The sequence below is a fragment of the Dipodomys spectabilis genome, unplaced genomic scaffold (assembly GCF_019054845.1).
Source record: "Dipodomys spectabilis isolate Male_0828 unplaced genomic scaffold, ASM1905484v1 ptg000136l, whole genome shotgun sequence".
NCBI lineage: Eukaryota > Metazoa > Chordata > Mammalia > Rodentia > Heteromyidae > Dipodomys > Dipodomys spectabilis.
This window is the reverse complement of record NW_024870813.1, coordinates 1,197,885-1,222,867: the sequence shown is the minus strand read 5'-3', so window position 1 is coordinate 1,222,867 and position 24,983 is coordinate 1,197,885. Positions and strand designations below refer to the sequence as shown.

Here is a 24,983-nt window from a genome sequence, read left to right as displayed (position 1 = left end):
AAATTTTGAATCTTGAATGACTCCTTTGCAAATATATATAGTTTTTGTTGTTCTTTGGGTTTGAACTCAGGACCTAGCCACTGTCCCTGAACTTTTGCACTCAAGGCTAGTGCTCTACCACTTTGAGCCACAGTTCTACTTTCAGTTTTCTGGTGGTTAATTGGAGATAAGAGTCTCATGGACTTTGTCCTGCCTGGGCTGGCTTTGAACTATAATTCTCAGATCCCAGCCTTATGAGTAGCTAGGATTACAGGCGTTAGCTACCAGCGCCCAGCTTTTGCAAATAGTTTTTAAAGAAATAGCACATTGAACTGTGCGCAGGTGGCTCACACCTGTAATCCTAGCTACTCAGGAGTCTGAGGTCTGTGAGACTCATCTCCAGTTAATCACAGAAAAAGCTGGAAGTGGCAAGTGGCTCAGGTAGTTAGAGTGCTAGCCTTAAGCAAAAGGAGATCATTGATAATACCTAGGCCCAGAGTTCAAGCCCCAGAACTGGAGGAAAGAAAGGAAAGAGAGAGCAAATTACTTTCAAAACAATTCCTGAATATACATGCAGTAAAGTGAAACCAGTGTGTTTTTGAATTTAAATAACTTTCTTAAAAGCTAAACTTTAAACAACAGTGTTGATTAATGAGACTACTGCAATTTGTGAAGCTAGTTGGAGTTTACCAAAACAAATATATTAAAATACCAGTATCAACTGAAATGTTTCCATTGCATTTCTGTAATTAACATAATGAGTGGACTACTTAAGCCAATAATCCCACTATGAGAACTACAATCTATTCTGATTTTGCTGGACTCTAGTTTCTGAATGAGTCGTTTACCTATATTGACTGTACTGCTTTAATACAGTTCTTTCTCATGAAGCAAGAAAATAAATTGATTTGAAATGACAAAAACAAAACAACAAAATAAGGACATAGCCCATCTTCTGTTAAGCCTGGGATTATGCTACATTGCTGTAGAGCCTTAAAAGGCTGCTATGTCTAGCAAATCTAAGCAGACTTACAGGCAGTCCTCACCAGGCTACACTGCTAAAGAATTTTGCATTGGGAGCAGTGTGGAAACATTGAGGACTCCCAGAGCTTCAAGGAATTGGTTTCTTCTTGAAAATTTAGCCACGTACTTTACTCACTTTTGAAGGTAGCTCAATAGAATATTTACCTTGTGTATGGCCTGGGTTCAATCAAGGAGGGCGAGGGAAAAAAGAAAATGTGATGCTTCTTCTGTTTTTGTTTTGGCAATACTTGAGTTTTCAGCTCAGGTCCTGGTACTTACTAGGCAGGTGCTCTACTTGAGTTACATCCCTAGTCCTTTGTGCTTTTAGTTGGTTTTCACATAAGGCTTATTACATTTTTTGCCCAGGGCTGGCTTAAAACCATGATCCTCCCAATCTTTGCCTCTTGAGTATGTGGGATTACAGATAAAAGCCACTTGGGCTGGGCATGCAATGTATCTTGTTTTTCAGATTTACAAAATGCATAATTAAAAACCTGCCTTACAAAGGTAGTGTGAAGGTGAAGTAAATTAATGTATGTTAAATATTTAGAATAGTTCCAGGTCCAAAGTTAGAACTCTTCATTTTATCTACTATTAATATAATTTTATTATAATTGAATAATAATTATTACTAAGCCTCATACTTAATATTATTTGTTTTTTTTTTATGCAATAAAACTTCCTAGATATATACATCTTTTCAGAGCACAAGCATTTGATTTTATACTTTAACACTACTTTCTGTGGGTATACATTTAATAATTTCTACTTTTAACATTTGTCTTCTACTTTGTTTACTACCCTTTCTTAATTTCCAGCTCTGTAACACACACTTCTTTTTTTTGGTGTGGCATAACAGGCGTTTGAACTCAGCCTTACTTTGCTAAGCAGGCTCTCTACCACTTGGGTCTCTTTACTGGCCACATATACATCCTTTGATAACTAGTTAGTTAGACCTTTTTTTCCTGTGATTAAATAACTAACAAATACCTTAAAGGAGAAAGGATTTATTTTGGTAACGGTTTCAGAGATTTCAGTCCATAGGTCTTAGCTCTGTTGATTCCAGGCCTGTGGTAAGACAAAACCACATGGAGGTTCTTTCCTCATAGCAGGAAGACGAAGGAAGAAGGGACCAGGTTTAATTGCCAAAGGCATACTTCTTGGAACCCACTTCTTCCAGCAGTACTGCTAAAGTTTCTAGAGCCTTCCAAAATAACATCATCAACTGACGAATAGCCTATAAGGGGACATTTTATGTGTCGAAACCATAAGCTTATCTCTGTCATTTCTAGGAATTTTGAATATTAAGTGCATCTTTATTGTTTCAGTCTGATTTAGAACTTCTCATAGGTTTAAAAGCATCTTTCAAATATATCTTTTAATGGTTTATAATCCCTCCAGCAACTGAAAATTTAAGCCTTGGAATTATGTTTTGGTATCTTCATCCATATCTCAAATTTAGATGTTACCTGACCTTGCCACCCACTTCTACAGTAGTTTTCTTATTTCTTTGTTCCTATTGTCTCTCAAGCAGGCTAACTGCTTCTTTTTAAACTATTGTAATTATACTTCAAATTCTGTTTCACTCCACTCCCTTCAAAGCCATAATGAACTTACATCTTTGCTTAAAAACCTGCAGTGATTTCTCGTTGCCCATTGAGTAAAGTTCAGCTACTTTATTCTCCTATTTGAGGATCTCCTTAACTTAATTTCTACCTTATGTTTAATAATTTTTAACCTCTCTGAATTTAAAAGATCATATTTACTAATATAAACCAAATAGAAAATGTTCTGTTATAGTCTTTTCAGTCTTACTGATTTTTCTATATCTTTATCATACTTTTACAAATGAGTCCAGTCTGGAGTGCCTCCTTCACATCCTTTATTCTGAAATATGCCCATTAAGTGTGAGTTTAGATGTCACTGCCTTCATAAATGCTATCTTGGTCCTATCTCCTAGAGTTGATCTTATTTTCCCATGATTTGGGGTTTGAGTTTAGCTCTTGTGCTTTCATACTGAACATAAAACTTTCAACTGTCTACAATAACTTCTAAACCTTAGTTCTCCTTTTATACCCAGTGGCCCATTGAGTTGAAAATTAGTATTTAATATAGTTATTAGCCATAAATACTAGCCATATGATAAGGTGTCAGCAGCTGTATACAGTTACTGGATACCTATTGAATACCCTAGAGACATTTTTATGATTGTGGAAAAGTTATTTTGAGCAGCATCTAGAACACAGCAAATAATAGACACTGGTGGCAATAGTTTCAGAATAACACACCCTGTAGTAGAAATTTACCAGTATTTAACGTTTCACTAGAGTTCCTTAACAGTATACCCCAGGCCATTTAAAAGGTATTAAAAAATATATCTTTATCCCTAAGGATATATTGACACATTATTGATTGGTTGAATGAGTAAATTCTAAGAAATATTCGAAGTGGTATTTCTTGTTCTGTTAGGAGAGTTGGGAAGAGGAAGTAAAAAATGAAAAAAAAATCTCACCATTCAACCACATGCTGTTGGCTCATGCCTGTAATCATACCGACTTGGGAAATTAAGAGTGGAAGGACACAGTTTCAGGCTAGCCCAGGCTGAACAGTTTAAGACCCTATCTTGCAAAACCCAGCAAAAAACAGGGCTGGAGTTACAGCTCAAGTGATGGTAGAGCTCCAACCCAGCAAGCATGTGATCCTGAGTTCAAACCACAGTACCATCAAAAACATCATCACTCAACAAGTGAATGTTTTTAGGATAGTTTAATGAAGTATAGTGTAGATTAAACAAATGAAGATAGAAGACAGTATTCTCATCTAGTAATTCCTAAACTTAATGGACAAACATAACCACCTGAAGTGGTTTTTTGTTGTTTTAAATAAGGTCTAAAGTACAGCCTGAGAGTCTACATCTCTTTTAGGAATCAGCCTGGGTTTGGTTTGAAATGTTATCCTCAGATCTTAGCCTCCTGAGACATTAGGGTTAAAGATGTGAGCCACCAGGACCCAGCTTCAGTAATCATTTTCTTTTTTTCTTGCATGTACATGTGCATGTGCATGCATGCGCTGCTTGGAAGGCTTGAGCGTGGCCTAAGTGGTATAGAGCTCTAGCCTTGAGCACAAAAGCTCAGAGACACTGCCAACATCCTGAGTTCAAGCTCTAGGACTGGCATTTTAAAAATAGAAAAAGAAATTAGGGCTGGAAGTGGTTGTGACACATACCTGCAGTCACAACACCCAAGAGGTGGAGGCAGGAAGGAAAATTGTGAACTTGAGGCAAGTCTATTGCTCCTTAGTGAAATCAAGGCTACCCTGGGCTACATGTATAATACCATTCTGCCTCAAAAAATTCAATTTTAAAAAGAAAAGTTAATAAGTGCTTATGTATCTCAGAAAAAATGAAAAGTTACCTGAACTTACAGAAAGATACTAAAAAGGAAAAAAAGGACAAGGTAATGTCCTGGCCATCCATTGTCACTAAACTGTCATGAAAATCCCAAAATGAGCATGCCTGGGAAAACAGCCCTTTCCTGCTTCTTCATCACCTGCCTGAAACCACCATCACCTGACTGTCAATCACCTGACTGAGTCAGCAAAGGATCTCAGGCTCTGAGATCACTTCCTCATTCACTGAGGTCATTTCCTAAACTGTTCTGTTCATGTCTCCCTTGGACAGTGAGAGATTCCCTCGGGCAGACCTAACAGAGCACATCTTAGCCTGATGAGATGTACTGACAGAATGACAGAGATAAAATTAGATAGTCTATCCACAAGAAGGAAAATTCTTAGGCTTTGCTTGAAATTCATAGAGTAGGAATTTGTAGTTTTAAAGCTGTTTGTTTGTAGTCTTCCAGGTTTGTGAGGTGTTAAGTTTCCTATATAGCATCCTATATAATCTTGCTGATCAGGAGAGAGTTACTGAATATCTAATTTTAATACCCCTGCTCTTATTCTGGGTAATTGGGGGCTTAGAGTATATATATATATATCCATTTGACCTTTTCCTTGTGTCTGCTTGCCACAAGGTTGTTGTTGAATTTAAATAGTACTTCAAAGTTCCCTTTGTCAGATATATATTGTTTGTACTGAAGAAAGGACTGTATTTTCTTTTTGTCTGTGATTATTTCCGCATTATTTAACTTTGTATAACTACGTGATAGTTAAAAAAAAAAAGCATTATTTGTCTTAAACAAAATTGTATATTTGGGGAATTTATGTTTGCATGTATAAGTCTTTCTTCAAACCTGAGGATGTATCTGAAAATAGTGGAAATGTTTTCTCACCAGATCTTGACATAAGTCAAGATAAATGAGCAAAAGGAAGAAAATCGTATTTGTATCAGGAAAAAAATGCATTATTCCTTGCCTCTCTCTGGGAGAGTCTGATTTGTATTGAGCAAAAGCTGACATAACATTACCATTCTTTCTGTACTCTATTTACTTGTCTTGGTTCTAGTTACATGCTAAAACAAGGTTCTAGATGCCAGAGGTAGGAAGTGAACAGCACAGACACTTGTAACTTTCCAGAGTGAAACAGGTTGCAGGAAGGAAACAGAATAAAGAGTGAGGGACACACATATAATCCCAGCATTTGGGAGGCTAAGGCAGGAGGACCACAAGTTTGAGTTCAGTCTGGGCTGCATTAGGAGATTTTTTTTCTAAAACAAAAAAAGAGTAATAACATATATAATTATAACATGCCAAACACTGAAGATAAAAAATTGAGGGAGGATAGGATAACCCACAATAGTGGTATGATTCCAATTTAATCTAAGTGGGTGGATCACTAAATAAAAAGGATATTTCAAGTAAACTCAGAAGAGGTAAGGCAGTAGGTGATTTCTGGTGTCCTTGGGAACAGTATTAGAGCGCTCTGCATATGTAGCAGTCAGTCTTGCAGAAGGACTTGTTTAGGGAGCAGCTGTTGGGCCAGTGCACCTGGTGGAGTTTGGTGGACCTTTGTAGATGTTACTTTTTATTCTGAATAAGTTTGGCACCATTCGTGGATTGTTAACACAAGTGTGATGTAGTTTAATAGGCTTTTTATGAGAATGGCTCTGGCTGTTGTGTTGAGAATAAATGATGAGTAAGGGTGGATAGAAGACCAGTTAGGGGCTGTTTTAATAATCCAAAGGATTCAATTCTAGTAGCTTGGATCAGAGATAGCAGTGAAAGTGATGAGAAGTGTGTTGATTCAGGGTATATTTTGAAGATAAAATGTACTTGATGGCTCCTAGAATAGGGAAGTCCATGAGACTTATCTCCAATAAACCACTCAGAAAACAGGAAGTGGTGCTGCTATGGTTCAGTGGTAGAAGTGCTAGCCTTGAACTGAGATGCTGAGGGATAGCACCCAGGTCCAGAGTTCAAGCCCCACGACCAAATTAGGAAAAAAAAAAAAGAATGATCAAGGTTTTTAGCATGGGGGAATGAAAAGAGTAAGAGGCTGATAGCAAAGATTGGAAAAACCAGACTGAGAGGAAATAATACATGTGATGAATTACATGGCTGCTGATGATAATATTATTAGTCACTTTTAATAATACATGAGTCATCTTAAAAATTATTTGCACTTTGTGAATATAGTGGCTCACAGCTGTAATCCCATCTACTCAGTACAGAGAGCTTGGGAGACTGGGGGTGTAAATAATCCTAGGCAAAAAGTTAGTAAGACTTCATCTAATCAATAAGATTGGCATAGTGGCACACATCTGTCCCTGTTATCCCATCTGTGCATGAGGCATAAATAGAATTGTTGTCCGTACTAGTAAAAATGTAAGACTCTGTTTTAAAAATAACAAGCAAAAAGAGATGTTGGTATGCATCAAGACATAAAGTCCCTGCCTAGCAAGTGCAAGGCCCGGAGTTCAAACTCCAGTTGTTCTCTCTCTCTTTCTCTCGCTCTCTGTCTTTCTATCTGTCTCTGTGTGTCTCCCTCTGTCTCTCTGTCTTTCTGTCTCTCTGTCTCTCACTCACTCTGTCTCTCTCTTTCTCTCTCTCTCACAAACACAGCTCTTATAACCAGCCTATGTTTTCTTTACATATGTTATCAAGTTTTTTGCTTTGAAGTTAGAGTTGCTAATTTTAAGCTAATGTAACCTAGAACATGCAAATGCTTGTTCTTTTAATCTTTATCTGTTGGAATTATTTTGGTGGTCATAGACATAAGATGTTTACTGGCTCTTAATGGAAAAGGCCCCGAGTAAGTCAAGATTCAGACAAGATTGCTCTAGCAGTCATGCCTCCAAGGATCTAACTTTGGACATAACATAGCTGCCAGCAGCTTCTGGGATTTGGATTTAGTCTGAAGAAGTGACTTTATCCTTGCAGGCCCAACAGCAGTCCTGAGAATCTGTTAGACCAGTTTACGCTGGATGTTTCCCTATGACATAGAAGACAATGTGTGGGTTGTTTAGTGTAGGATAGAGCCTCTGTTCCTTAGAGAGGTTTTTTTTTTTTTTTAAATTGAAAATGTAAAAAAGTAGAGAAAAGTTTAAAATCACCTTTTTTGTTGTTGGGGGAGGCGGGGGTCGGTAGTGGGGCCTGAACTCTGAGCCTGGGTGCTGTCCCTGAGCTCTTCAGCTCAAGGCTAGCGCTCTACCACTTGAGCCAAAGCTCCACTTCTGGCTTTTTCTGCTTATGTGGTGCTGAGGAATTGAACCCAGGGCCTCATGCATGCTAGGCAAGCACTCTACCACTTGAGCTACCTTCCCAGTCCTAAAATCATTTTTGTATTATATAAACATGATGGTTAACCTAGCAAGAGTATAGGGCGGGGGGGGGGGGGGGGAGGAGGAAAGTGGGAGAAAAACGAGAGAGAGAATAACAATGTTCGACAAGAAATACATTTGTTGGTTTACTTATGTAACTAACCCCTGTACAACACCTTTACAATAATGTTTTTAAAAACCTTAGCGAGAGTGATTCCATTTTAAAAGATCAGGTGAAGAAACAATAAGCCCTCTGCATATTGCCTTTATATAACAATAAAAAGTTTAATAAAAAAGGTGAGAAATATTTTTGATCAAAAATAAAAGATTATTTTGATCAAAATTTTTGATCAAAAATAGTTTGATCAAAATAATTTTTATAATATAATAATGATCATTTTTTATTGTCGGGCATAGTATATGCCTGAGGAGGTTGAGACAAGAGGAACAGGAATTCCAAGTCATCCTGGAGTTTGAGGCTAGATTGGGCTGGCCCTGAGACCATCTTAAACAAAAACAAAAAACCGGCTGTGTACCAGTGGCTCACACCTGTAATTCCAGCTACTCAGGAGGCTGAGATCTGACGATCAAGGTTCAAAACCAGCCCAGGCAGTAAAGACCGTGAGACTCTTATCTCCAATTAACCACCAGAAAACCAGAAGTGGCCATGTGGCTTAAGTGATAGAGTGCTAGTCTTAAGCTGAATTGCTTAGGGACAGTACCCAGGCCCATAGTTCAAGCCCTATGACTGACCAAAAAAAAAAAAAAAACACCTGTGCTGGGTGCTGGTGGCTCTCGCCTGTAATCCTAGCTACTCAGGACGCTGAGTGAGATCTGAGATTTGAGGATCGGTTCAAAGCCAGCCTGGGCAGGAAAAGTCTATGAGACTCTTATCTTCAATTAACCACCAGAAAACCGGAAGTGTCTCTGTGGCTCACATGGAAGGACAGTCTCTACTCAAGCCCAGAGTTCAAGCCCCATGATTGACCCCAAAAAAAAAACAAAAACCTGTGTTTTAAATATTTTGGTCCTTTCTGATCAACTAAAGGAACTCTCATGTCCATATTGGAAGGACTGCAGATCCCTGTCTCACTAGAGTCCTTTGGACAGCTGCCCAACTGCAGAGGGACATAGCCACGACTCTCCAATAATGGTTTTAATGGAGTCAAATCCTTTTGGTTCCTTAATTTTTTCCTTTAATCCTGGGGATTTTGTTCTCTTTCTGGGAACATAACTTGAAACACTACAGAGCAAGTAATACTACAAAGAAAATGTCCTTAGCCAGGTGCTGGTAGATCACATCTGTAATCCTAGCTACTACTCAAGAGACTAAGATCTGAGAATCATGGTTGAAGCCAGTCTGGGGAGAAAAGTCTGTGAGACTGAAGTAGTACAGCACTAGCTGACAGCAGGAAAGCAAGACCGAGCATGAACTCCTAAGTTCAGGCCCTGTACTTGGACCTCGAAAAAAATATGTCTATAAATGCTGTTTGCATTAATAGCTTAATGTAACTCACAATGTACATTTCTTGCCTTCTATATAATTTCTTTTGTAACACATTACCATATTATAGTTGTAAATACCTTGTACTAGATCATTTTGTTATGTGATAAAATAATTTTTAAAAGAAAATTTTTTTAGTGGCTGAATACTATTCCCACTTAAACAGCTGGAACTGTAGAAGAACCATTAGGCAATAGTAAAATATGGTACTTATCTGTCAAAAACCAGTATTTCTCAGGAGGAACACTGTTAGCATTTAAGTTGAGACAGTTCTTTGTTTTGAGGGATTGCATTGCATTTTCCATTTTGGTCTCTGGTCTCTGCATGTCTTATTCTGTCTCAGAAAAAAGCCACTGGCACCTTCCTAGATCCTCATAGGAAAGGATTGCACCAATTTCTTTCACACTGACATTTGGTTTCCTAAGTAAAATACAGGGTTTAAAAAATTACTTTATTTTTGAAGTTCTGCTTTATTTTCCTAGTTCTAAAGCTAAGAACTGACCTAACATTTGAATTAATTTTTTTAGCCACAGGAATTTATAGAGATAATCTGAAAAAGGTTTTGATTGAATGTTGTATATATGAGGAAAAGAGAAATCTTTTTTGATGGCCAAATTTTGGTACTTTCTCATTTTTGACTTGGTTCATGTACTTTAGAGTAGGAAAGTTTCTAACATTTCTAACTTTGATAAGTTAAAAATACTTCATTTGTGGTGAGAAAAAGGAAGTGTCCTGAATCTGGAAGAACTCCTGAAGTCAGAATATCTTTGACACACTAAACAAGCTTTATGAACTGGATTTGGCGATGCACACCCAATCCCAGCTTCTTGGGAAGCGGAAGCAGGAAGATGAGTTTGAGAATAGCCAAGACAAAATATCTATTTGGTCTCAAAAACAAAATAAAAAAAATTGAAGGCATAACATAAGAAGTAGAGTGCTTACCTGTCAAATGTAAGGCCTTGGGTTCAATCCTTTAGTACCACAGAAATATAAAGCCACACATATATACTTTAGATGTTTATTTGTTCTAATTCCCTCTATATAAAAATAGATAAGTGGTGCAAATACAGTCAGTCTTTCTCACACTTATTGTCAGAATATATTTGTATCAGTCAAGTTCCAGTTAAGGAAGCTGAACCACATGGTTATTTTAAGAGAGTTTTCATTCAGAGAATTGATTACACTTGTATTAGAAGCTAAGAGAACACAAAAATTAAGCAGAAATAGTAATTGTGGGAAGTGGCGCCTAAGAGTTTCAGTTTTTAGAATTAAAAATCTTACGTGTCCCCATAAAGTTCTGAGCCCAACTACTCCTGTGACTAAGGAATTTATTGGGTTATTGAAGAGCTGGGACTCAAATCTAGAAGAATAGACAGCAATGTGTCCAAAGTGGTGCCAATGCCATGTGGCTGGTTCTGGGAGTACAGAAAGAAACTAGGAACCCAGCCAACAGCTGCTGCCAGTTGGGAAGGGTGTTGGTTTGGTGAATTTGACAGAAACAACAAAACAAACTAGAAAGAAAGCAGACCTTCTTACCTCTTCCAATTCTCTATTAGTTAGCCAGCTGGTGAAGGATACATTTTTAACAGAATCTCAATTTAGCATCATGAAGTAGAGAATACAGATAGAAAAGGAAGGTATGTTTTGTTTTATTTTCTAACTGAAAATAAATAGTATAATTATGGACACGGTTCTGTTTTCTTTTTAATCTCATTACTTTTATTTGCTGTCTAGTAATGAGTACAATTTGGGCTTTGCCAATGACATTCTTATTTTTACTGGCTGTGCAAACTTGGGCAGGTTTCTTAACCTTGCCAAACTCCACTTTTGCTTACAGAGTTGTGAAGATGAAATGAAACCTTACATGGCTCAATTAAAAAAATAACATCCTTAGCCAGGCACCGGTGGCTCATGCCTGTAATCCTACTCAGGAGGCTGAGATCTGAGGATTGCGGTTCAAAGCCAGCCCTGGCAGCAAAGTTCATGAGACTCTTATCTCCAATTAACCACCAGAAAACTGGAAGTGGCAGCACTGTGGCTCAAGTGGTAGAGTACTTGCCTTGAGCTGAAGAGTTCAGGGACAGCTCCCAGGCCCAGAGTTCAAGTCACATGACCCCCCCCCCCAATATATATATATATATATATATATATATATATATATATATATGTATGTATGTATGTATGTATGTATGTATGTAAAACATCCTTTATGGAATTGTAACCCCTTTGTGCAACTAAATAATAATCATAATCATGATAATGACAATTATAAATTCAAAAAACAGCATCCTACTTATCTTTTAATAATATATTGGACCAAATATCATATATGTAGATGATTATACATTACTAGTTTGTCATTCTATGACTAGCTCTATGAAATGCACCAGGCTATTTATCTGCCTTAACATATCTTTTCTCTATAAAAGTAGGAATAATTCTACTTATCATGTCATATGGATAGGCTGTACATGCAAAACTAATTTGCACATTATAAAGAAGACAAAGATTATATATAGTGTGCTAACATAATTACCATCAAATACTATATTTGAATTACTCACATTTAATGTATACAAAAGTGCTAGATGTGTCTTCTGCCACACTCTGAATTCTTTATCATCATATTGATTACTAATTATTATTCTTAATGCACCTAGAGGGGAGGCTGGCCTCTCTTACTTGTGCAACCAGATTCACTCCACCTGTTTCTTGGTTATTGTGCTTACTCCAGAGAAGAGACAGAAGAGTAACACTCAGACCTTTTTAATTAACAGTTGGCAAGCACTAAAAATTCCTTCTGGTAGGGAACTGGTGGTTCATGCCTGTAATCCTAGCTACTCAGGAGGCTGAGATCTGAGGATTGGGGCTTGAACCAGCCAGGGTAAGAAAGTCTGTGAGACTCTTATCTCCAGTTAACCACCAGAGTAACAGAAGAGGCACTGGGGCTCAATTTTGGTAGAGCAATAAATAGCCTTGAGCAAAAGAGCTCCGAGACAGTGCCCAAGCCCTGAGTTCCCATGACCAGGCCCCCAAAAAGATGTCCTTCCTTCTGTGCACAGATGTACCAAAGATTAGTGTATGGTGTAATCTATTTATGTTGTTTTTTAATTTATTGTTCAATATAGTGAAACAAAAAGACTGGTGTACAAGCAGAAAGGGAAATAAAGGGAGCAACCCCATTCACAATAACCTCCCAAAAAATAAAATATTTAGGAATTAACCTAACCAAAGATATAAAAGAACTACTTAATGAAAACTATAAAAAGTTAAAGAAAGAAATTGCAGAAGACACTAGGAAATGGAAAGACCTCCCATACTCTTGGATAGGCAGACTTAATATAGTGAAAATGGCAATACTGCCAAAATTAATATACAAATTCAATGCAATTCCTATTAAAATCCCAATGACGTACATCTCTGAAATACAGAAAACAGTCCAAAAATTCATATGAAACAACAAAAGACCCAGAATAGCCAAAACAATTCTAGGGAATAAAGACAACATGGGAGGGATATCCATGCCGAACTTCAAACTCTACTATAGAGCTATAATAACAAAGATAGCATGGAACTGGCACAAAAACAGACCCGAAGACCAATGGAACAGAATAGAAGATCCAGAAATAAATCCACAGGCCTACAGTCAGCTGATATATGACAAAGGAGCCAAAGACATACAATGGAAGAAACACAGCCTCTTCAGCCACTGGTGCTGGGAAAACTACGCATCCACATGCAGAAGACTAAAAGTGGACCCCAGCCTATCACCATGCACCAACATCAACTCAACATGGATTAAAGACCTTAACATTAAACCTGAATCTCTGAAACTACTGCAGGACAGAGTAGGAGAGACACTTGAACTTATAGGCCAGGGAAGAACTTCCTGAACAGAGTCCCAGGGTCACAACAAATTGGAGGGAGACTCGACAAATGGGACTACCTTAAAATTAAAAGCTTCTGCACAGCTAAAGCTATCTCGACCAAGCTGGAAAGACAACCAACTAATTGGGAAAAAATATTTATCAGCAATATATCAGACAAGGGATTAATATCCAGTATATACAGGGAACTCAAGAAATTAATCCCTCCCAAACCTTACAAACCAATTACTAAATGGACAAAGGAACTAAAGAGAGACTTTTCAGATGAAGAAATAAAAATGGCAAAGAAACACATCATCCCTGGTGGTGAAGGAAATGCAAATAAAGACAACCCTGAGATACCACCTTACCCCAGTCAGAATGTCCCACATCCACAAGTCAGCCAACAACAAATGCTGGAGGGGATGCGGAGAAAGAGGAACCCTATTACACTGCTGGTGGGAATGTGCACTTAAACAACCACTTTGGAAAGCAGTCTGGAGGGTCCTCAGAAAGCTAAATATTGACCTCCCTTATGATGCAATCATACCACTTCTAGGCATCTACCCTGAACAACAGGAACCAATATACAAGGACACATGCACCTCCATGTTTATTGCAGCACTGTTCACAATAGCTAGGATATGGAAACAACCCAGATGCCCTACCACAGATGAATGGATCCAAAAATTGTGGTATCTGTACACAATGGAATATTATGTAGCCATTAGAAATGTCAAAACAATGGCATTTGCAGGGAAATGGATGGAGCTAGAAGAAATCATGTTGAGCGAGGTAAGCCAAGAGCAAAGAGACAAGCGGTACATGGTCTCCCTGATAAGTGGATGTTAAATCCAAAATGTTAGATGATACGACAAAATTAACAGGACTTAAGAAACAAAAAACTTCCACTCATCTGGTCAAACCATGCTGCTGATCACATGTATGGTGTATATGTGTACGCTGTTACATGTTATAGACCGTGATAGACAATTTGCTCCAGGAAAGTTAGAATGAGTTTGTGACTTTAAAAGAGCATCACTGTCCCACAATACTGTGAAATTTGGGAAATTATGTAATCACTTAATCACAATTTAAAAAAACAACAACAGATTATTAAAAAAAAAAAAGACTGGTGTATACTGTAGGGTATTTGTAATATATCTACTAGGCCCTTGGTAAGGGATACAAAACCCACAAATGTTGCTGTTCGTGGTAATCCCGGTAATGTAACCTCAGCACTGGAGAGGCTGAGGTCCTAGAGCCAGTTTGGCCTACCATATCAGACCCTACCAATCCCCCCAAAAAACTAAACAAAACATAGAAACATGTCTACTATATCTTAACACCTACTAGCTTGTCTTGATTCTCTGGCTCTAGGAAGAATTTATACAGCTGTTGGGGAGATTTTGGCACTGAAGACTTCATAAAGTAGAACCTCCCCATCCCTATTTTAAGTTAGAATTCAGCTTCTCTTGGCTGCTGCCTGTGGGCTGTGAAAAATGTTTTTATGTGTGTCTCACATAGATTCCAAGGCAGGTTTGTTTTTTGTGTCTCTCACATAAATTCCAAGGCAGGTTTGTTTCTAAGGTTCCTGTGTAATGCCGCAGAAAAACACAACTCTATAAGTAAGTTATTTTCTACTGGAGTTGTTTAGAATTTGGTGAAATTGGTTTTTTACACTGAATCAAAATAACCATGACTAGAGTTGGTCCCATTATACTTGTGTGTATACTAAGGATTGGTGAGGAGAGGGTTTCAAATGGTGGAAGGAGTAGATGGATTGCTTGTTAAGGGAAAAGATGATATTCTTATGCTAATCTAGGCTCTGGATAAGGAGCAATGCAGCCATGCAAACAATGACTATGGAGCCAGAAAGTCTGCTGCCAGCTATTCCTTCTCAGAAGGCTTGTCAGACCCGGCGCCTGGAGCTGCCTGGGGGAGGGACCCCTGGAAAGAGAAGTTTTTTCCTTGCCACTTTATGGAACTGGCAGCCAGCCAGCTTGTTGGAAATTCTCAAACCTTTTCAGTAGAAAGTAAAAATTAAGGGTGGGGGTCTTTAACGGGAATAGGAAAGAATGACTTCAGTCTGTTTTTTCAGCTGACTTCAGCTTTTTCCTGTTTTGTTTTGAGTTTTCTTTTTTCTTCTTTTGGTTGAACTATTAGTTCAGTCCTTTTTTTGTTGTTTGTGAAGCCTTACACTTGTTTTTGAAATACATTATTTATATTTTTTTACAGTTTTGTCTTCATGTTATTTTCCAGAAAAAGAAACCGCACCAATCTGTGTTTGGTAAAGTAAATTTATTTGTATTTAGATGCTTATTTGGCTTAACCATTTAATAGATTTTAAAAATGGCCAACATCATTTTACAATTTTGATCATGTATTTTGAATGTCTTATGTTCTTGTCATTGCAAGATTAATTTTTAATATCAATATTCTTATTGGGGCTGGGAATGTGGCTTAGTGGTGAAGCCCTGGGTTCAATTCCTCAGTACCACATGTACAGAAAAAGCTGAAAGTGGCACTGAGGTTCAAGTGGTAGAGCACTAACCTTGAGCAAAAAGAAGCTCAGAACAGTGCCCAGGCCCTGAGTTCAAGCCCCAGGACTGGCCAAAAAAAAAAAAATTCTTACAGGAATTTAAAAACACGCACATTTTATTCTTGGATGTTAGACTCATTTCTAATATGATTATAAGATGAAATTAGTATTTTATACTATCATAATTATAGAAAAGTTAATATGATGGGATAAGGAGGAAGTCCTCAGTATTTTTATCATTAACAATTATAACAATAATAACTGGACATCTATTTTTATTGGTTGTGTGGTAATACAGATCCAACACACTAACGCAGCTGAGTTGGTGACATCACTCTCATTTTGTGACGAAGGAAAACTGATGCCTCAGCTGAAGTAACTTTCCCCAAGTCACACAGCAAAGTAGTTATATACTGGAACTGATATTTGAGACAAAGCAGACTGACATCATATTCACTCTCATAAAATTGCTCCCTAGAATATGATATGAAAAGTACCTGAAACAAAGCTGATGTCATTTTTATAGAGCCTTTTTGTCTGTAATGACTTATGATTAGGCTCTTACTATTTCGGCAAGTTTCCTATAATGATATTGAGGCCCAGCAAATTACCCCCAAGACCTAGCAGCTTAAAAAAATTATCACATAAATTTTCTGAATGTCAAGGATCCTCTAGAGATAGAGTGATTCTAACTTAGGGTTCTCATGAAACTTGTAGGTAAGCTGGGCGCTGGTGGCTCAAGCCTGTAATCCTAGCTACTTAAGAGGCTGAGATCTGAAGATCTTGGCTCAAAGCCAACCCAGGCACAAAAGTCCATGAGACTCTTATCTCCAATAAACTGCTCAGAAAAACCAGAAGTGGCACTGTGGCTCAAATGGTAGAGCGCTAGCCTTGAGCTGTAGAGCTTAGGGACAGCGCCCAGGTCCAGAGTTCAAGCCCCATGACTGACCAAGAAAAAAAAAAAAGAAATTTGTAGGTAAGGTATGTGAAAAGCTACAATCACCTAAAAGGATCTACTGCCCAGGTAGCTAATTTGAGTGGCTTTTGTAGGAGGCTCTGGGTGTCCCTATAATGTGGCTGCTGTCTTTCCTCAAGTGAGAGCAAAGCTGAAGTTCTGAATACTTTATGCTTAGTTGCAGAGGTCACACTATTGTTTCCATCTTTATAAGAAATGAGTCACTAAATCCAATCCACACTCAAAGTTGGGAATCAAGCTTTAGCATTTCAAGGGCATATCAAAGTATTTGTGGACATATTTTAGGTATATCACAAGAGTCTTTTGATTAAGAAAAGGGTTAAGGCAAGGTCTTATACTCTGTAATTTTAGAAGACAGTTGCCCTTGAACCTTTGATTCTCCTTTTTCAGCTTCTCTAGTACTGGGATTACAGGTATGCACCAACATGCCTGTCTGTTAATGTAATTTTTTATTTTTATTTTTATTTTTTGGTACTGGTCCTGAGGTTTGAATGTAGCACCTAGGTGCTATACTTGAGCTCTTTCACTCAAGGCTAGTGCTCTAGCACTTGAGCTACAGCTCCACTCCCAGCTTTTCTGCTGATTAATTGGGGATAAGAATCTCATGAAGGAACTGGGAATGTGGCTTAGTGGTAGAGTCCTTGCCTAGCATGCATGAAGCCCTGGGTTCCATTCCTCAGTACCACATAAACAGAAAAAGGCGTAAGTGGTACTGTGGCCCAAGTGGTAGAGCTCTAGCCTTGAGCATAGAGAGGCTCAGGGACAGAGCCCAAGCCCTGAGTTCAAGGCCTAAGACCTGAGGGGAGGGGTGGGGGGGGGGAATCTCATGGACATTCTTGTCTAGCCTGTCTTAGAACCACCATCCTCAGATCTCAGCTTCCTGAGTAGCTAGGATTATAGGCATGAGCCACTGGTGCCTGGCTGTTAATGCAATTTTTTTTTTTTTGGGGGGGGGGGTGTCCGGTTGTGGGCCTGTACTCTGGGCCTGGATGCTGTCCCTCAGCTCTTCAGCTCAAGGCTAGCACTCTACCACTTGAGCCACAGCACCACTTCCAGCTTTTTTCTTTTGCTTATGTGGTACTGAGGAATCGAACCCAGGGCCTCAGGCATGCAAGGCAAGCGCTCTACCACTGAGCCACCTTCCCAGCCCAATGCAATTTTTAAACAGTGCTCTGTCCTCAACAAGGGCCTTAGCTTTGAATATCTATATTCTGTTGACATCACAGATTTATATCTGCAGCACCAGAAATCTCCTTTAAGCTTCAGAACCAAATATCTATTAGATATTTCCTTTAGGTAATCTCATATGTCAAAATCTGTTCTTTTGAACTCTTACCTTTACTCCTTCCATAATCCACTTATTCTCATTTTAGTAACTTCTCATACCAGAAATGCGAGCCATCACTTTCCCTGCTGCTACATCTGCTCTAATATCAAGTACTATTGAGTCTATTTTTTCAGTATGTCATTTCAGTGAACCATCACCACTACTCTTGTAGCTTTCCTACATTTCTGAAATATACTTCTTACTAGTCTTTTGCTTCTGTTCTTGTCCCTTCTAGTCTATTAAATAGAAACCATTAAATAGAAAGCACTTGTTTTTGTTTTTGGTCAGTTGTGGGGCTTGAACACTGGGCCTGGGCGCTGTCCCTCAGCTCTTCAGCTCAAGGTGAGAGCTCTACCACTTAAGCCATAGCCCCACTTCTGGCTTTCTGATGGTTTATTGGAGATAAGAATCTCATGGACTTTTCCTGCCCGGGCTGGCTTTGAACCGTGATACTCAGATCTCAGCCTCCTGAGTAGCTAGGGTTACAGGCATGAGCCATTGGCGCCTGGCTCCCACTTGGTTTTAAATCACAAGTTTTTGGTAGAATCTTCACGGATCTGATCCTTTTCTATATCTTCAATTCCTGACACACAGTCTTTGTTTTTTTAATATTTTTTATTGCAAAGATACTGTATAGAGGGATTATAGTTACAAGACTAAGGTAATGAGTACATTTTCTATCAAGCATTGTTACCCACTCCTTTGTTTTCCCCTACTATCCCTTCCCTCCCACCTCCTACTTCCCCATCTCCTCCCTCCTTCCAACCTCCAAGTTGTAAAGTTTATTTTCAGCATAGTGTCTTATACGTCTCATTGCTGTCTTTGGGTTTTTTCTTTTGTTTTTATTTACTGGATCTTGAACTTCAGACCTTGTACACTCTTCACTGGTGCTCTACCACTTGAGTCACACCCCCACGTTAGGCTTTGTGCTGGTCAATTTATAGCTGGGAATATAGGCATGAACCACTTGCACCCAGTTATCACATTATCATTTATTTTGAACACTTCTGTCTTCCTCAAGATCTTTGCACAGGCTGTAGCCTATGCCAGGAACTCTGTTTGTGCTTCCCCCACTTTTATGAGGCAGTTTGTTCTAATGATTATGAATTCCATGAAGGCCTGGTCTGTTTAGATAATTATTACTGTATTCTTGATATCTAATAGAATAATGCATAAATTAGGCATTTAATAAGTAATAAATTAATAGTTAAGGCAAGAACACTTTACAAACTTCAGCACTGGAAAGGATCTAAGATGTCAGTCATTTAATTAGTATAGTCTCCCTTTCTATCATGTACTCCTTTTATATTCTAGTAAGGACTCTGGATTATTTCACAGAATAACTTCTGAGTCCTTTGCATTCCTGTCATTCTTCTCTCAGAGGTCTGACCAAGTGGAATAAAATAAGTTGATTATCCCCAGAGTATAGCAGTGTGTTTCTGTTAATGCTCGATAAGGATCTTAGTTATTGCAAGGGCTTTTAATCATCTAATATTTGGTGACTTTTCTCCATATAAGTTAGCACACATTTTTAGTCTGTAAGAATTTCTTACAGCTGAGGTTTGTTTTTTTTTTTGAAAGCACCCATGCTTCCCATGTGCTCTTTCACAAGTATATTACAAACATATTTCAGAGGAGAAAAATGTTGTTGAATACCTACTATATTCCAACACAATCCTAAATATTTTATAATACAGAAATAATATACCTAAAATACACAACAGGGTCATGAAGTGTGTAGCAAGCAGTTAATACATGGAATCTAGAAACAGACTTCTTTTTAAATATTACCCTATTGCTTACCAGTTGTGTGATCTTTGATAATTTCCTCAAATCTTGTTTGAATTGTACCTTCCTTATGAAGTAGTTGTGATGATACAATAAATTAACAAGATAGTACAATGAAGCTAGCACATAGAGGTAAACAGTCCTGTAATTATCTGTGGGTTAATAAATATTTTGATTATAAAGATGGATGAGAAAACTGATACAGAGAGGTTAGGTTAGGTTAAGACAGAGCTTGAATTTGAACTTGTGTTAGGGTAAAAGGATCATGGATGTTTATCTGGTAAGAGTTATGCACAGACACTGTTCTGTGGTGTGGCAATACTTAACACTTTCCAGGATTGCTCTGTAGGGTGCCCTGATTGTAGCTCTACCTAGCCAAGCCCAGCTTCAAATAAACTAATTGGAGGAACAGTGACACTGACAGAACAGGTCATAAAAATCAGTCCCCTGCCCAAGACTATAAGATCTTTGAAGCAAAAGGTGGCATATTTATGAGCCAGGTGTGGTGGTACACACCTGTAATCCCAGCACTCAGGAGGATCTTGCTATACCTAACATACCCTGAAACTCAGTGATCCTCTTAATTCGGCCTCTTGAGTGTTGAGATTTATAATATATGCTATCACACCCAGCCGGAATTTTGCTTAGTAATTACTTTAGAGCAACCAGAAACCCCTATTGAAGTTTGTTCACTTGCCTTTTTTTCCTTGGAAGTAGAGTTCTTACTGTGTTGCTCAGTTTTGTCTGCAACTTCTAGACGTAAGCAATATTCCTGTCTTAGCCTGTAATAGCTGGAACTGCACATGTTAACATCAACCCGTCTATTGAAATTTATTTAGTGTATTTCTTTTGGCTGGTCAGACAGAGAGGTCAGATGTCACAACTTGTTACTAAGTCATTAGGAATTATAATGTCTTGTTTTCTTGGAAAGCAAGGATTGCTTTAATCTTTTTAAAATGTATTTCAACATTGAAAGGTATATTTAGGCATTTATTTTCTGCTCTTAGTTTTTGAAAAACTTTGCAACATTTAGTTACATTTATTACCTTGCTAATATTTTTGTCTTTCAGGAGTCCCAGGAAAGAAGGTGGTGAAGTCATTGTCAAGTGATCTCAGACTTGTACAAGGAAATCGCTTTCAGCAAAGTCATTTAAATTAGTGAACTAGTGGACTAGTGTATAGGAAACATTAAAATTGAACAATGACTCAACCATATATTTATATCAGATTATTGGGAGCCTGTTTGTTCATCGTTTCTCATGTTCAAGGTAAATCTGTGGGTTTTTTGTTTGTTTGTTTTGTCAGTCTTGGGGCTTGAACTCTGGGCTTGGGCTCTGTCCTTGAACTCTTCAGCTCAAGGTGAGCGCTCTACCGCTTGAGCCACAGTGCCACTTAGTTTTCTGGTGGTTAATTGGAGTTGAGAGTCTCACATATTAAGTTATTTCTGTATATAAAAAACACCTTTTCGTGTTTTCTTTCAGCTATGTCCCTTTCTAAGCAACTCTGTTATATCAGCACAGCTTTTAAAGACACAAAGAAGAGACATAGGCCAAACAATTTGTTTAACTTGATTGTGATACAAACTTTTTTAAGTATTTTTAAAATTTTAGCCTTTCTTTATTTTATTTTATTTTGTTTTTTTAATTGTGAAAATACTGTACAGAGGGGTTAGAATTACATGGGCAAGATAATGAGTACATTTCTTATCAAGCATTGTAGCCTCCTCCTTTGTTTCCCCTTCCCATCCCTTCCCATCCTCCCTCCATTCCCCCTACCCAATGCTCCTTCCCCCCACCAAAGTTGTAAATTTTAGCCTTTCTTAACCTGTTTTCTCATCTATAACTTAGGCAGTATACACAGCGTGTGAAGGACAAAATGAAATAAAGTTATCAAGAGTACAGCTTAGTGCCTGAAAAACAAGTGCTCAAGGCTGAGCTTTAAAATGCCTATCTCCTTTGTAAGACCATAAAAAAAAACAAAGATGATAATTTTAAATCATTGTCATTATAGGTCTTAAAAATATGAGTGCCAAAAAAATAAAAAAATATGAGTGCCACTTGGCTATACTAAATACTAAGATTTCTCCATAGAATATTAAAATATGACCAGCATTGTAATTTGACCTATGTGTTAATTGTAATATGAGCTATGTACTCATACTTTGGAACTCCCAAACAGGAAGTTATTTCAAGGACTCAGATGGAGTATTTTTGTGCATGAGTCTTTTTCTCAATGCCTTAATTAGGGTAATATTTATACTGAAAAGATAATGCTTTTTACAAAGGAAATTTAGATAGAACTTATTGATCTATTCATTTTCTTAAGTTTTTTACTTTATAGGCTGCACTTTGATGTTTTATTTATAGTGATAAGGATTACTATTTACCCACAAGGAGAAACATGTATAGCAGTGTGTCTTTTTTTTTTTTTTTTTTGGTTTACCCTTCCTTCCCTCCACTTCTCTCTTTTGTTCCCCTAAAGAGACAACAATAAAAAGCAGTAACAACAACAAAATGCTTCCATTTCCTATAATTTGTTTTGATAAATAGTACTTTATTTTTTGGGGGGGGTTCGGTCGTGGGACTGAACTCTGGGCCTGGGCGCTGTCCTTCAGTTCTTCAGCTCAAGGCTAGTGCTCTACCACTTGAGCCACAGCGCCACTTCCGGCTTTTTTTTTTCTTTTTGCTTATGTGGTGCTGAGGAATCGAACCCAGGGCCTCAGGCATGCAAGACAAGCGCTCTACCACTGAGCCACCTTCCCAGCCCCGATAAATAGTACTTTAGATGTTCAGAGTAATTCACCTTTTAGGTTCTTCCCCAAGTGTATCCTATTTTAGTCTTTCTGTTTCTGTGTAAATGCATAGAGCCTTGAATATGTTATGTCCAATTGTATTTTAGATCTAGCTTCCACATAGGCAAGAAAACGTGCCATTTATCTCTCTGAGCTTGGTAAATCTTATGTTTCTCTGTTAATGCACAAGCACAGAATGAAGCCTGGAGCTTGCTGTATTTTGTCTTAATACAACAATAGGTATATCATTACCTTGCTCAAATATAGAGCCTTCTTATAAAAGCCACTTTTATCTGTGTGACACCAAATTATATGATGTAAAACTTAAACTTACATTGTTGTAAGTTTTGATCAGTATTAGCCAAAGCTGTCATGGTTGTGAAATGAAAGTTAATAGTCATGTATATTTTCTACCTCATTCTGAAGGCTTGACTTCCAGTCCTCAAGCTTGCTGGGCTTGCTTGTTTACCCTTTGAGCCACACTTCCAGCCTAGCTTTTTAATGGTTAATTGGAGACAGAGTCTCCTAGATTTCCTGCTTGGGCTGGCTTCAAACTGAGATCCTCCAGATCTTAACCTCTTCAATAGCTAGGATTACAGGCATCAGCAACCAGTACCCAGCATGGAAATAACTTTTGACTGTAGCTTTATCTTGATTTGTGTCTTAAGAAAGCAGATGTCTTCCTACTTTGATTTTTTTGTGATAAAATAGAAATAATAACACTTCATTTAGTTATGCACATACTTTTGAGCATCAGATGTTACAATATAGAATATTGTAACTTTATGCTACACCCAAAAGTCATCACGACAAAAAAGCTAGACAGAGTGGCACAAGTCACCTACAAGTCACCTACTATCGGTCAGTTGGTGCTTAGGCACACCTCTAAACAGGAAGCAAGACCCTGAAAAAAAACAGTGCTGGAAGCCTGGTTCAAGTGTCAGAGTATCTATCTGCCTACAAACTGGAAGGCCCTGAGTTCAAACCTCAGTGCCACCAAAAAAAAATACAAAAACATATTTAAGTCCATAAGTTCATGTTGTCACTTAAAAATAGCTAATTGAGCCAGGCACTGGTGGCCCACACCTGTAATTCTAACTACTCAGGAGGCTGAGATCTGAGGATCACAATTCAAAGCCAGCCTGGACAGGAAAGTTCCTGAGACTGTTATCTTGGAAGAACCACCAGAATACCAGAAGTGATGTGGCTTAAAGTGGTAGAGCGCTAGCTAGCTTTGAGCAAAAGTGCTCAGGGACAGTGCCCAGACCCTATGTTCAAGCCCCACAACTGACAAAAACAACAACAACAACAACAACAAAAAAACAGATTAATATTGAAGGATACTGATGAACTCATTAACTTTGGAAACCAGTAAATTAAGGGGGGAAGCAAGCACTAATCCTGCCTTTTATGATATGTACTTCTCATACCCAACTTAGATAAGGAAACCATCTCATTATGGAGCTATTTAATATAGGTCATAAATACAAGGAAATGCTCTAATTGGAATACTGCATTTTTCATTACCCCGATTGAATTAATCAATCTAGTCCTTAAAATTAGAGATAAGGGGGGCTGGGAAGGTAGCTCAGTGGTAGAGTGCTTGCCTTGCATGCATGAGGCCCTGGGTTCGATTCCTCAGCACCACATAAGCAAAAAGAAAAAAGCCGGAAGTGGCACTGTGGCTCAAGTGGTAGAGCACTAGTCTTGAGCTGAAGAGCTGAGGGACAGTGCCCAGGCCCAGAGTTAAGGCCCCACGACTGGACCAAAAAAAAAAAAAAATTAGAGATGAGGAGACATTTCTGTTTCTCTTTACCACAACTTGGAAAAGTAGCCTCATTTCAGGTTCTCAGAAGCCACAGGTCACTAGTGGCTGGCATACTGGACAGCTAGCTCCTGATCTTAACTACCATTTAAAACTGTAGGGGCAAAGGAATATGTTACAGTGATGCCAAAAGAATACAGTTAGAAAATCCAGATACTATAGAACACAAGCAACCTTATATAGGTGTGCACCACTATTCCCATTACTATCCCTGCCTGTTGTTTTGTGTGGTGTGTGGTGGTGTGTGTGTGTGTTTGTGTGTGTGTGTGTGTGTGTGTGTGTGTGTGTGTGTGTGTGTGTGTGTGTGTGTGTTTGCTGTTCTTGATGATTTTTCCCAAGCAGTTCTTAAACTGCAATCCTTCTGTCTCACTTCCCAATTGGCTAGAATTTCAGGCAAGAACCACCACATGTGGGTCCTCTATAAAATATTCTTTATGTTTGTTTACTTTGAAGCATGACATATCCCACTAGACCATTATAGGCCTCACAATTGTAGGCTTTTGTTAGCTTGGGTTTAAAGGAGGGCTGGTGCTCTAAAGTAATGATGGAAAGGTGTGCAGGATCCAGACCATGCTAGGCCTTGGCAGGACAGATAAAGAAGGCTGGATTTTCTTCTGTGTATTTTGAAGCCTGTAGTACATTGATCAGAT

At 38.3% G+C, this 24,983-nt stretch overlaps 1 protein-coding gene across 2 annotated transcripts in view; it reads left to right on the top strand.

The window, feature by feature from the left end:
* The window catches only part of Bmpr1a (bone morphogenetic protein receptor type 1A), a 130,462-nt gene that overhangs the window by 78,712 nt on the left and 26,767 nt on the right, over positions 1–24,983 (top strand). For both annotated transcript variants that reach the window (XM_042690164.1, XM_042690165.1), the window contains exon 3: positions 20,788–20,985. In XM_042690164.1, the coding sequence (XP_042546098.1) occupies positions 20,919–20,985 (67 nt within the window). In that variant the 5' untranslated portion in view covers positions 20,788–20,918. The remainder of the gene's footprint in view (positions 1–20,787; positions 20,986–24,983) is intronic.